The 14,906-nt window shown below is 33.3% G+C and overlaps 1 protein-coding gene across 3 annotated transcripts in view; it reads left to right on the forward strand.

Moving 5' to 3' along the window:
- LOC130446519 (nitric oxide synthase) overlaps window positions 1-14,906 on the forward strand; it is a 174,393-nt gene that overhangs the window by 124,566 nt on the left and 34,921 nt on the right. For all 3 annotated transcript variants that reach the window (XM_056782833.1, XM_056782831.1, XM_056782832.1), the window contains 3 exons: window positions 7,452-7,543; window positions 13,122-13,403; window positions 13,463-13,637. In XM_056782833.1, coding sequence (XP_056638811.1) covers window positions 7,452-7,543; window positions 13,122-13,403; window positions 13,463-13,637 — 549 coding nt within the window. The remainder of the gene's footprint in view (window positions 1-7,451; window positions 7,544-13,121; window positions 13,404-13,462; window positions 13,638-14,906) is intronic.

A 14,906-nucleotide genomic window follows, 5' to 3' on the forward strand; every position in this document is an offset into this window, starting at 1 on the left:
ACCTGTATCAGACCCATACTAACCTATGCCGCAGAAACAAGGGCAGACACAACACAAACAAAGAGAAAAATGAGAACAGCAGAGATGAAGATATTACGAACAATAAAGGGTACCACACTCCACGATAGAATACCCAACACAGATACCTTAAGAGAACTGGGAGTACAAGATGTCGTTAGATGGGTAAGAGCAAGACGCTGACAATGGAGAGACCATGTAGAACGAATGGCTCCAGAACGGATTGCCAAATAGGCCAAAACACAGAAACCAGACACAAGACGCCCAATCGGTAGGCCCCCAAAACGCTGGTACGATAGCTGGACATCGGCGTCACAAGAGGGCAGATGACAGACCTGACAGGACCTCGTCCTACTACAAGAAGAAGAAGAAGAAGACTAATGAAGCATTAGCGCATTTTACTAATCTAGTTCAACAATTATAGCGTCCTTATCCTTTTTAAGATCTTATCCACCAATTCAAGGCAAACGTATCAGCAGACAAATCTGCTAAAGAAGCAACGACGAAGCAATAATCGATATAACTTCTATAAAATCATCCGTCCAACCATGGAAAAACTATTAGGCCAGGTATTCAAGCATTTCCCCTCCAAATTCTTCAATGCAAAAAGCTCTAAATGGAGCCGAAGTGTGCCCCTCCCCCCACCTGGGGGATGCCGCTCTTTTAGGGGGTGGAAAATTTTTCACCCAGAGTAACCAAGATCAAAAGATCAGAAAATTTAAATTAAAAAATGTCATATAAAGTTTTATCGCCAGATCAATAGTTTTTGAGTTATTCGCAATTGAAAAGTACGATTTTTCGTCAAAAAAACCGCATTTTTCAATAGTTTTTTTCGTATCACTCCATAATGGTGCAGTTTATCGAAAACAATGTAATAAACAAAAATGAATGAAAATGAAAGCTTATAAAAAAACGAAGAAATTAAGCTATATTTTGAGATCTTAATGTTCTACCTAAAGCAAGTTATAGATACTTGAATAGCTTTTGTTTTACGTAATTGAGCATTTAAACTCAAATAACGGGAAAAGGGTACATTTTCCAACAAAAAGTCATAGAATATTTCTTAAACAGCTTAAAAAGACCTTTCAAACGACTACCACTAAAAGTCGTTTCGACTGAAATTTCAGTGATATATGATGTAAAATAGTTAAAGCTAAAAAAATTGCACCAAAACTAATGCCATTTCATATAAAATCAAAATTAAACTTATTCCTTGTATCAAATACTTTATTTGGAGTTATTCACGACGTCTAAAAGATTGACTGATTAGAAACGCATAATTTTTAAAGAAATGAGCATTAAATAATACTTTTTTTTTATTTTTCAAAAAAAAATTTTTTGCTCATTTTATCTTCATAACATGAGATACAAAAACAAATAAACAGTCAAATTGAAGCATTTTTTATGGAGATTATTTTGATTTTTCCATTTTTTCTCTAGCATAAAAATTGACGGAGTTATAATCAAATTAATCTGTCACTAAAGTGTGAGGATTGCTTATCCACAGCCCTTTGACCCTTTATTAATAAAACGTGGAGGCTCTCAAGCCCTTCTAACATACATATGCTTGCAGCCCTAAGAATTACCTTTGAAATGGTTATTTGTAGAATGTGATAGCTTAAAAATTAATGGAGTTACATAAAAAATAAAAATTTGAAATTTTTTTTGTTTATTGATGATTATGAAAAAGTTCCAAATTTTGGCGCACAGATTTGTTCTGTTGATGCTATTTTTTATCAAAGGGGTGGTGCTTAAGGGTTGACAGGGTATAGACAATTGAAAATTACTTCAAGTAGAGAAAACAAACTTTAATACCAAAAAGAATGCAAAATCTAAAAGTTGGCAGTCATTAGATTTATTTTTATTTCATTCCCTGCCAATAACCAATTAAATTGCAATAAAAATGAAATTGCAATATTTTAAATCGTTAAAAGATTTTTTTCATTAGTAGGGTAGTTTTTAAAGATTTTTAAGGGTTGATACTTCAAAATATATAAATTTTCTATTATACAATATGTTAAGAGATTTATGCTGCATAAACAAAAAACATTTAAATTGAAAAAAGTAGGAAAAACTGTAATATTGATATTTTTCGATAAGGGATGGTGTTCATCCTTTAAAAACAATTTGTACACCTTGCGACCATTTAGATCTTGATATGGAGGGTAAGATGAGCTTAATTCCAAATTTTCATGAAAATCGGAGCTGCGTTAAAAAATTCGGAGGTTTGACACCAATCAAAGCTTGAATGCCTGCACTAAAAGTGACACACTCATATTTATTTAACCGAGAAATCCCACCAATATGTGAAACTTGTAACATGAATATAAACGTGAAGCACTTTCCAAACACCATAATTTCTCTTCTTCTCACGCCGTCTTCTCATTGAAGGTTGGCGACCAAGTTTTTAAATGCGTCTATGTCCTTCGCAACATGTAATAATTCTCCGATGCTGAGATTTTTCCATTCTGCTTTATGTAGCAGTAGGTATTTGTCGTTCCATAAGATGTTTTTCTTATCTCAATAATTGTCAACAGCTTTCTTTTGCGACCAATGCGTCTCCGTATAATTTCTCTATTTAATCAAATATCTAAAAGACACTCAACTGTATCATAAATTGTGAACGACTGACATGTCGCTAATAATCTTTAAAGTTGATGCCACGATAAATATAAAAAAAATTATAGCTTCCGACAATTCCCTGTATAGTAAAATTAAAATCAAAACTAAATACCTCAACTCCAACTTCCAAACCTTTACGTATAGAAACGCAAATATTGGTGAAAAGAGCATGAAATTCTATTTGAATTCTTCAATGACAATGAAATTGTAAGTCTCCTTTATTGGAGGAATCAAACGTTTTCTCTTTCGATAATACTACTTTGTTCCAATAAAACGTTTCCCAAGCTCCTCTACCAGGTTTATTCCCTGCGGTTGAATGATTTATGAGTGTAGCACGACAGTTTTTTTTCAAATAAGCTCATTTGGAATGTCCTGAGGATCCTTGGTTACAACATTCCTATTGACAGATATATTTTACCACAATATGGGTTTTATTTCAGACATCTCCCATACCTACTTGCTTTTTTCTTTGATGACATTCAACGTAACTTACTCAATTTTCACAATCTCCTCAACCCTATTGAAGACGATAGATTTTTCAAAAATAAATTTTTTTCTTGATTCTTATCATATTATTTTCTGCATTAATGTCCTCGTTTTCTCGACTACCTCTCTTCTCTGTACTCAACACCAGTTTTGACCAGAACTTAAACTTTGAGCTTTAATTATTTTTTTTTTCACAGACACTGAACTGGAATCAGGAATATAATTGTTTTACGCAGACTTTTCTTGTGCCCAATTAGAAAAATCCTTCTCTGGTTATTTTTATGATGATAGTTAAAATAGATTCAGCATCACTTTTTCCTTTGTTAAGTTTAGACACTGGGATACGGACGGTGAACCCCTCAGAGGCTTCAGAACACTTTTCAGACTTTTCTCTTTCTTTTTGAACAACAAGTTCATTAAAACACAATTTGCAGATTTTCTGCTCAACTCAATCTTTTGAAACATAATCTCCCCAACATGATATATGGACAGACTCCATACATTTGAAACAAATTATATCTTCATTGTATTCTTTGAAGCAGACAACTACTTATTCATTATCAGGTTGATAAGAAACATTCAATAGTCAACTCCTGATGTTTGAGTCTTCCACATATTGTTTCGTTAATCAGATTTATATCTGGCGATTTTTCTAATCTAATCAATCGATCTGAGTGCTCGAAAATATTATCATGCTCAGGTCACGTAATTCCTGAAGGCAGTTTGACAAAATATTACATAGAGGAATATTGCACGTCGTTTGAATTTATCCAAGTCTCTTACCATTGCATCATGGTTGCCACTAATCAAAATTCCAAAAGTAAAATCAATTTCCTAGCTTTAAACACTGGCAATAATTATTTCTGCCTCTGTCTTGTTTTTGGAGTCTGATGGACAGTTTAGCTAGAGAATTAAACGAGAAATCATAGATAAATTAGTTGAGAATGGATGAAGAAACATTTAAAAAACTTCCGAGGAAAAAAAACGTAATATAAGCAACTCATTTCTCTATGAAATTGAAACTTGCGTGAGACAATCAACTGAAATTCATCTGCGCATGCTTTTTATCATAAATATTACGTCTTGCATTGCATTGTCGTTTTCTTGCATCGTGTCAAGCGGCCTTAAATAATCTTGAGCAGAAAATCAACAGCAACAAAACCGTCTCCAATGAAAATTCCGTTAGCAACATATAGTAAATTTTCGTAAGATCTCACAATTTTCACTTTTAAATAAACAACATTTAGAAAAAATCCTTTTAGTTGCACATTGCAGTGGACGCTGTCTTCACTTCTTCCCTTTCACATTTTACTACCTGTCCAAGATCTCTACAATCCTTCATAAACAGATGTATCTCTCAAAGAATTATATCTTACAAAAATAATTAAAAAAACTAATTTTAAAACGGAGACTAAAATAAAAAACATTTAGGTGCATTAAGATGATTTTCTATATCTATTCGAGTCAAATTCGACGTATACATGAAAAAAATGGGATCTGAAGTTATATGTCGCGCTGGATTAATTTTTCATTTTTTTTCAAAGACCTAATGAAAAAATTGGAAGCATAAAAAACGCTTCACTATATACCTAAACCAAGAAAGGTAGTATTTGTTAGTGTTGACGTTCTGGATCATATAAGAGCTATGACACAGTCCAGATGGTATCCATAGTGTTCTGAATAGCGATTCCCATAATTCTACTACATACAAAAGAAGCAATTTTTATTTAAATTCAAAATAAATAACGTACGCCTACCTAAAAACCTAAGGAATAGCGATTAACTATGTGAAACATCAGCTCTATTCTAAAATATAATATAGAAATGAATTATTTCCAAATTCAAACATGCATTAGAATATTATCAATTTGATTGTGATCACGATTTCGCGAAACTTTAGAAATTTTTAACGATTTTACGATTCGTCTCAATTTTCTAAATCAAAAATGAGTATAATAAAATTCTACCTTGAACATCCGCGTATTCTACAATTTGTAATCGGATCTTTTTTTGACAGCACTTTTATGTTTTCAAGTATACCACTCTATATTTCTTTTAAGCATTTTTTCTTTTCGGTAACAAATCCCTGTTTTCTAGTAGACACTCAACTTTCTTAGGATTATTTCAGATTACGTTGTTAGGCATGCAGCTAGAGGGTATTATTTCTTTTCGCATTCTATTCTGGTTGGTTTCGCAAACAATACTGGTTCAAATATATGCTAACATAACAATAATTTATGTTTCATTAATATTTAATACTATGCGAGGATAGTACGATAGCAGTCTCGTTTATTCTTATAAGGATGTGGGAATAGAAAATCCAGTAAAATAGGCGTTTACTGAGAATGTCTTTTACGGTTAATCACTTTGTAGGAATGGAAATAGCCAAACAAACAATTTATGATATCTGACGACGTGTTGAGACAGGTATTTCGAATAAAAGAAAGTCAGAATTGGGCAGAAAAGCAAAACAAAATGCCAAAAATGAAGAAAAGGCGGTTCGTTCACTACTTGCAAAATTTTATTTGCCCGCTGTATACAACTTTCAACCCCCATGTCTATTGAGGATTGTAATATCTGCATCCTATTGCATCCAAGGATTGTCGCCGATGACCTTCGGAAGCAGTACCCCGTATATAACTCCCGATCTTGTAAATGCAGGTAGTTAGCAATTACCAAATTTGTTAACGCCTACTGGTTCTTTCGTACATTTTTCTTGTTGATAATTAAGAAAAAAATAGCGTTCATTTACGTTTGATGTACTAATTGTTTAAAAATTTATTGAGGGTTGCAAACTCCAGATGTTCGATGTTATCGATTTATATGAGACGCAACACCTTCCCCGCTGACGGTATAACCTTCGTTGTAGCTGGTTCTGCTTCCTCCACTCCATAGACGCGCGTTTACTTTCCAGAATATAGTTGTGTACCGCTGTAGTGAATATTCGGTGTAATAAATTTTCTTCTTTATCTTCATATTGCAGCGGAAGATGTGTCCAAACTTCCCAGCGTGTAAACTTCTGCTCGAAAGTCTTGGCACCTATCTGGCTGAAATATTGCAGTTACCGAGAATGAATTATTTGACTCAATACTACCTACACTAAAGGTGAATTCTACAGTCACATCGCGTACTGTCTGCGTCGTCCAAAATGACTTTTTCTATACCCATATAGGATTTTAGGATGGGCCCAGTACAGACCCAGACTTGGACTAAGTATGTACAACTCTGGCCCTATCTTGGGAGCCATTATTGGCTCAGACTTGGTGCGACTCTGGGATAACAATGTCCCTCGATTGATTCGCATACCTAAACTAGGCCTGGTTGTCTAAATAAACAAAAGACTGGTTTGCAACCCTGGGCCAAGCTTGTAAAAATGAATTTTTAATATATTGTCAATAAAATTATAGTTTTATGACAAATTTCTATTGATGCACTCTACTAATTAATGTACATAAAAATATTAGTTAAATAATTACACATATGAAGAAATTATTTTTTTTTTATTATTCTATTTTTTTTGTCTTTTATGTATAAAAGAATTTTTATTTATACAAAATTAGAACAAAACTTTATATAGTTATTCAGAGTTCTGTCAAGCCTGGTTGACTATAGGATGGCCAAGGTCGGGTTACTCAGAGCTCAGCCCGACTTAAGTGACTATGAGATGGCCAAGATCGGATTAATCAGAATTCTGCCAAACTTGGCTGACTATAGGAGAACCGAGGTCGGGTTACCCAGAGTTCAGTCAGGCCTGGCTGATTATGGAATGGAAGGGCTAAGTTACCCAGACTTCAACCAGGTTTGGGCCATTATCGTTTTGCCAAGGCCGGGTTTCCCAGCTAAGCCCCGTCGTTCAAGTCTGAGGGCTTCTACATGAACAGCGTTAACATTTATTAGGGCGCACATGTGGCAAGTCTGCGACCACTTCTCGGCCTTTTCGGAAAGCGGAATACCATTCATACGCTCGAGTCTTGGAGTGGCACTTATCCTCGAATTTGTCAAAAAACCAATAATTATACGTTGCGCAGCAGACACTGGTACATCCTTATTACTCATGGCTATAAGTACACCAAAAAGTGAGGTTACGCGATTCCAGCTGTTCTCTACGTTCCATATCAGACTAGTCTCACATCCATTGCATTCGACGACACAAAATTTGTCGCGCGTTTATTCAAAAATTCCAGTTTATATTTGAACCACCGTCGTATTTACCAGAATATTAACCAGTTAGAATGATCATCAGCTAATGTTATTCAAATTTAATTTCTAGCTTATTTTACTGTTTTGTTGGTTGTGAATATTTTAGCACGTTAATTTTGTTACAGGTTTTCGATTGTCGTTATGTTACAACTACGAGTGGAATGTTCGAAGCTATTTGCAATCACATTAAATATAGCACAAATAAAGGCAACATTAGGTATGTAAACTGGTCATTTTTATATTTTAATATTCAATTAACATTTCCAAGCGACAAACCTACTTGAGTCGAATTATTTTAGGCCAGGAAACAGCGGTAAAAAACGTTAAAACTGTGGAATTTTGTTAATCAACGTTGATTTAAATTTTAGCTCTACTTACCCCGTATATTCAAAATCTACCCCGTGGTGAAGGGTGCTTTTTATTTTTTAGTGACGAAAACTAACCCTTATCGTAAAAAGTTGATATATATATTTGAATAAAATACAGTTCAAATGAATTACTCATAGATCTGTTGATATTCTCAAATAAACTTATGATTAATCGGACTCTTGTAACCCCCTAAAAGACCATCTTCTGAAGGTAGTAATATTGAAAGCTTTTCTTAAATATTTACTTACCCTCTTCTACAAAATCTTCCCTGTGCCGAACTGGGCTTTTTATATATATTCAAACTACCACTTATTGCAAAATATAAAATCTCAGATTTTATGCATATTTTGGGTGAAATGGAGTTGAAATGTATTATCTGTAAATTTGTTGACATTCTTTAACAAGTTAATGATCAATCAGATTTATGCAACCCCTCCGAATCATCCCCTAATTATATGAAAAGTTAAAAAATGATCTCAATTAGTTTTTTATAATTAAAAATGATTTAAAAGTGTATTTATACTCAATTTTTAAGAAGTTTTGTTTTTTTAATTATTTCAACCCTTATAAAACCCACCATCAATGACCAAAAATTTTAAAATTGCAATTTACAGAAATAACTCGTCGGCACCTTAACTAGAAGGTGGTAGTTTTTTGTTGAAACTAACCGTGGAAATCGATAGGCAAAAAACATTCCAATTACTAATAATGAAGTTTTTCGAAAAATCAATAATTTTTGAATTATTCGTGATTGAAAGTTTCAATTTTTGTTGGAAGTGAAGCTGTCACAATACTAGATTTTAAAATATCTAGTAAAAGCTGTAACGAGGTTAGATATAGCATTTCAAAAAAAAATAAAAAATTCCTGACCGAGGCTCTGAAATCGCAAATTCATATTATTTCAGTCACCAAAGGAAAGTATATATATTTTATATATCTTTGTGCAAGGATCCTTCTTTCTATCCCAAATTTAAGTGATTAACAGATTAATGAAAAATTATTTGTTTCATTTGCTAGTGCTACTCGAGCTCATTACAAAAATCTTTTTATATACATTGAAATTGGTGACAAATAATTAGTACTGAGATTAAGTTTATTGTCGGTTCGAGATAAATACATGCTATAACATGATATTTCAAAATACGCCCTTGTAAAGATTCCTATCGAATAGGTAATTTGTGTCACTTTCGTAATAAAAAGTAGAATCGGCAACAATGTACTGTCGGTTCGAATTTCGAAGATAAAGAAAACTTCTCATTTAGTTGGAATCTTTCCAAAAAAATCTAGTTGTTGAAAATAGTGCTGTTTATTTCAGATAGCACTAAGCTACGGGTCATTTTTATGAAGAACGAGCTTAAAAGTAACTAGATGGCGTGCAAAATTGCCTCAAATGGTTTTAACATTGTCACTGTCCTACTATCCTATTCTTTATACAATGATACAAGTTAGTAAAAGCATAGTATAAATAACTAATTATTGACGCTGCCAATAGCTCCACCAAAAAAATAAAATTTTCGTATTTGAAAACCGATTTAAAAATATGTGGTCTATAACTTAATTCGTGCAGTTTTTTTCCAAAATTTGAACGTTTATTCAAGAAAAACATGTACAATACTATTATTCAAAGTACTGCCCAGCTGGAGCTTTAACCTCTTCCCATCTTTCTGGCAATTTGTGGATCCCATTCCAAAAAAACTCCACCGGCTTGGCAGCCAAAAATGAATCAAGCCAGTTTTTGATATCTCTTATGTAAACCGTTTTCCAGTGAGGGCGTTCTGCATCGACCGGAACGGGCAAGGTCTGGGCTATAAGGCGGATGAGGTAAAACTTCCCATCCACTATTTTCCAAATAGTTCTTAACCGGAAAAGCAACGTGGAGCCGAGCGTTGTCATGATGGAAAATTATTGCCTCGTGTCGCATATTCCGGGCGGTTTTCGGCTACTGCTCTCTTCAAACGTATTGTGTTCGGTAGCGTTCTCCATTGATGGTTTCACCCGGATTTAGCAGCTCATAATATAGCACACCCTTCTGCTCCCACCAAATGCAAAACCGTCTTTCGGCGTCTCTCGGCTTGAGTTCATGTGGAACCCAATTCCTTGCTTTTGAATATATTCAGCTACTATTAAACGTTTTGAAATGGCTGCTTGAGTAACACCCAAATATTCTGCAAGCTTTTCTTGTGTTTGGCAATAATCTTCATCGAGTAATGCTTTCAATTCGTCATCTTCAAACTTTTTTGGCTGCCCAGATCGTTCATCGTCTTCCAAGCCAAAATCACCACTTTTAAATCGTCCAAAACAACTTTTGGCACGTTCGCTCAGCTAGAGCATGTTCACCATAAACTTCCACCAAAATACGATGACTTTCGGCAGCATTTTTCTCCATATTAAAGTAATGAAGAAGAACTTCCCGCAAAAACACTTTTTCAGGAACAAGCTCGACATATTTGAGTGAAAAAAAATTATTGTTGTTAACGCTTCAAATGAATGACATATACTGAAAAGACGTACAATAACAGTAGCTTTCCAACGCAGGTTCGGAATAGTTGAACGATGTGATAATATACAAGTTACGCCATCTCTTATCAAACCGCACGAATTAAATTATAGACCATTGATGACCACATATTTCATTGATGTTTGAAAAGAATATACTGACAAATCTCATCTGCGTTATAGATTTGGTCAGGAAGAAAACTCAGTTCTTCTACTTTGTGTTCAAAATGCTGGATAAATGGCTGTACTGCAGATAATTTCTCACCCAATATGGTTAATAGACGGATACCAAATCGCTTTTCACATTTATCCAGCCATCTATCGTTAGCACGAAAATCATATTTGTGGGTGGTAATTTTTTTTTTAAATTCAATTGCTTTGGCTTTCAGAATTTCTCCAGATATAAGAGTGTGTTAAGAACGCCGTTGTATAAACCACATGTAAAAAGCGTTTTCCATCGTTGAGAAATCGCCAACTTTTAGAGTGCTAAGCTTTCCTTGCCCCGTTGCATTCTTGTCCCCATTCCATTGTCTTGACGTGGTCTACTATCTTTTGCCTTTTTTCTTAAGATGGTATATAGTAGCATGCCCAACACATGTTTTCCCCACTATCTAACTTCATTAAAATCTCCATTTTATTATTCAAATCTAGTGTCTTGTGTTTGCGTTTATTTGACACTTTTAAGGATTCTCACTTTAAGAGAACAAATACGTAAACACGTGATAAGTTTTGAGGTTAGACTGTAGATTTTTAACTATAATATTCTCAAAAAATTCATGATGTAAACAAATACTTTCTCAATTTGATTCTATAACGATATTATGATAATCCGTTTATGTTGATTTTTCAAATATTCTGTCCCAAATCGTATATTCTCTCTGTTATTGTTTCTAATAATTAATTGTTATTAGATCTCATTTATGAGATTCACTCTCAGTATCTTCAGATGATTTGTGGCATCCAGTTAAACTTTAATCTACCAATTCGGGTAATGAATCTAGTTTAGGCACTTAATTACTTTTTAAGCAGATTTCAACGAAAATCTGAAATATAGATTCAACAGCTTTGCATGTGAAAACTATTGTTCAACAGGATTATTCGAAGAAGCGGCAATGGTTATAACCCTGAAGTATCATAATAGTCATTTTATTGAAAAACAAATTCCTGTTAATGCGTTTAATTAGAAGTAAAATGTACAGTAACGAACTGTTTCATCTCCTTAATAATGTACTGAAAATATATGAAAACCCAAATATTTTCCAACGATTGAGTTGAATAAACATCTGTTTTTGACATGTGTAAGAAATAAATCGAAATGTGCGTAGGATATAACAGAAAATACCCACGAAAAGATCTGATACTTCAAGAGGTATAAATAACAAGAGATAAATTCTCCTGAAAGCTCTGACCACTCCTTCTTTCCGGAATCCGGATCTTTGTTATATTTATTTTGTGAATTGTCGGAGATTTGTTAGAAAAAAAAATATTTGTGTCACCTTATAGCGTGTGAGCATAAATTAAGTTTTCAATTATTTCATCTGCACGAGAGTAGCTTAGAAACTAAGGAAAATCAAAATCAACCAATTAGAGAAATCGCAAAATGACTTTGGAAAAGCAAAGAGTACACAAGACAGATTATAGAGAAAAGAAAATTGAGAAAAAAATTAAAATTATACCATAGACATTCCAAAAGCATTTGATAGCTTTCGAAGAAACCAAATTTTGAGTATATAAATGAAACAATAAGTGAATGACCAATCCGAGAAGTATAACACTAAAGAAAGATTAAAATATGCGGGAGAACTGATAATCGATGATGTATTGAATAAAGTAAAAACAAATAAGATATAAAAACATGGAAATAGTTGAAATCTCCGATTGTAATAATGAAGAATTGAAATATAATTTATTAAAATGGAAACAAGCATTGAAATTGAGGAGCATGAATATCAATATAGAAATTACAAAACGTTAAATATTTTCAAATATTTAGGCGTGGACATATTCAGCGTAGGAAATCAAGAAGCAGAAGTGAATGAAAGAATTAGCGCGGCAATAAAACTCTTTATATTTAGTATTGAACCCATAATTACTAAAGCTGTTTCAATTAAAACTATGCTAATCAATACAAAATTAAAAAAAAGAAATTTCGTTATATAGTCCGGTCAATTTAGATATTCAAAGTTACATGAATTCCCATCAAGCTGAAAATCAATAAAATTGTTTAAAATATAATTAAAAATAAAATTTTAAAGTTTCCCATCATTCCCTTGTGCAGAAAAAATGTTACTCAAGGTCAAAGGTACAAAAATTAGTTTTTCGTGATTTTCAGCAAAACGATGAGTTTTATCATAAAAATACTTTGGGCAAAAAATGGAGAACATAAAATTGTCTACAAAAAACGTATCAATACTTTTTTTCTACGAGTCACCGTTTCTGAGATATAATGATTCAAAATATTGTAAAAACTATAATCATCATAATATGTACAAGTTTCCACGCCATCTATGAGGTAGTGTAATTAGCGCGTTTTTTACAGTGGTTTTCCCAGAAGGCCTATTCCACGGGTCTGTTGTTATCATTTTTAATTTGAAACTATTGCAAAATAATGGTAATTAGTAGATATTGTAATTGTAATTGCAAGCAATTTAAATTGAAAAAAAAGTTGTGAAATTTAATATTAGAACCTTGACAAGGTGTACATGCCAGAGAACAAAACAGTCAGACTTTTTGCAACCACATTTAGCACTACATCCCTTACGCAGTTGCAAAAAATTATGTGTGGTGGAAGTAAAGTATGAACGGGTTCTAACGTATTGTTAACCAACTCCAACCCCAGTCTGTAGCGTCTACAGACTGAGTTTAACCGAATACATAATTGCCATCAACAAATAAATCTAGAATAATATTTGAAATTTCTGTTGTTACAGATCAGCAATCACTATCTTTCCTCAACGTACCGACGGTAGACATGATTTCCGCGTATGGAACCCACAAATCATCGGGTACGCCGGGTATCGTCAACCAGACGGAAGTATTAAGGGAGATCCTATAAACGTCGAGTTTACTGAAGTTTGTATAAAATTAGGTTGGAAGGGATCAGGAGGTAGATGGGATATACTACCCTTGGTACTTTCTGCTAATGGACACGACCCAGATTATTTCGATATTCCCAGAGAAATGATACTAGAAGTTCCCCTGGTACATCCACAGTTAGTAGTCACATGATTCGTAATATTTAACTATATTTATTCGAATTAATTTATTAAAGGTTCAGTTGGTTCGAAGAACTCGGTTTGAAATGGTATGGGGTTCCAGCGGTATCAAATATGATGTTCGACTGCGGGGGTCTGCAATTCACAGCAGCTCCGTTCAATGGCTGGTACTTAAGCACTGAGATTGGCTGCAGAGATCTTTGCGACGTTAAAAGATTGAACATGCTGGAGGTATGTATTTTGTACCTTAAAATTCGATAAATTATTCAATTATATAGAGGATGAGGTTTTAGTGTGATAGTAATCGAAATTATCCGAAGATATTGACAAAAATTGTAGACAAAAACATTCTCCTGATCAGAAAGTTATGCTGATATCTACAGTGTAGAGAGAACTGTCCAGTTTGGTTCCAGTAGTATGCTCAGATTATATTTCGAACTTTAGTGCTCATGACTATAATATATTATGAACCCGTATCCAAATTACTGCTGAAACACCACATTTAATAGAAAAAGGAGAGAATCATCATTTATGTCTTAACATAGTTTCACTGGATCATTTAGTTCCATCTCTACTATCGACTAAATACTCTATCTCCATGTTAAAAATATATTAAAAGGATTCATGACGCTTGAAAGAATATTGAGGTGTGAAGTTGATGAATCCAAGGTTTTTTAAGAAATATTAAAAAATTTATCACACCGCAATTCAAGTATTCGAAAGCTTGGAAATATATTAGAGTCAGTACACTTTGGTGTATAGTTTTGCCATAATACCACTATAAAAATGAAGGTTTACAAAGTTGAAAGAAGAAAGAGGTGTGGATTTTTCACACCTTTCGAAAAACAAAAGGTTCAGAATTATAAGAATTTCACATTGAGAGGCAGCTATACTACAATCTATAGATTTTAGTATGTTTTCCAGATATAAAGCATGTCGTTGCCTATAATTTATGAAAATAATTCCTATAATAACAAATTTATCAACACTAAAAGCTAGACACAAACAGTTTAGAATTTTTCAAATAAAACATTGTGTAGCTCTAACTAAATTTTATCCAAATAATTAAGTTAAATCCTTATATTCAACACCCAAAATATGATATGGACACCAAGTGTCTCATATCAAAATATCAATTGTTCACCTATATTTTAAGGTATATAGAAAGCACGCGTTTCACCTTACAACAAAATATAATACAATGATATTTACAATTATAGTTAATATTTAATTATTAATTAAACACCCTGTATAACATGAAATGGAAAATTGAAACCTTCTTAAAGTACATATTTACCTAACCGTCTGGTAAAAAGAGATAAATAACTCTGATTCCAATTGACGTCTCGGTTATTAGAGTTGAGCACGTTTATACAAACAACTGAAGCACTTTCATTAAGGCATGGCTCATTTGCTACCGTCTAAAACGTCTTTATATATGAGACAAAATAATGGAAAATGAAAGTTTGTTACAAAAAGTTTCTCTCTAAGCTAAGCTCA

The sequence above is a fragment of the Diorhabda sublineata genome, chromosome 7 (genome assembly GCF_026230105.1).
Source record: "Diorhabda sublineata isolate icDioSubl1.1 chromosome 7, icDioSubl1.1, whole genome shotgun sequence".
In the NCBI taxonomy this organism is placed as follows: domain Eukaryota; kingdom Metazoa; phylum Arthropoda; class Insecta; order Coleoptera; family Chrysomelidae; genus Diorhabda; species Diorhabda sublineata.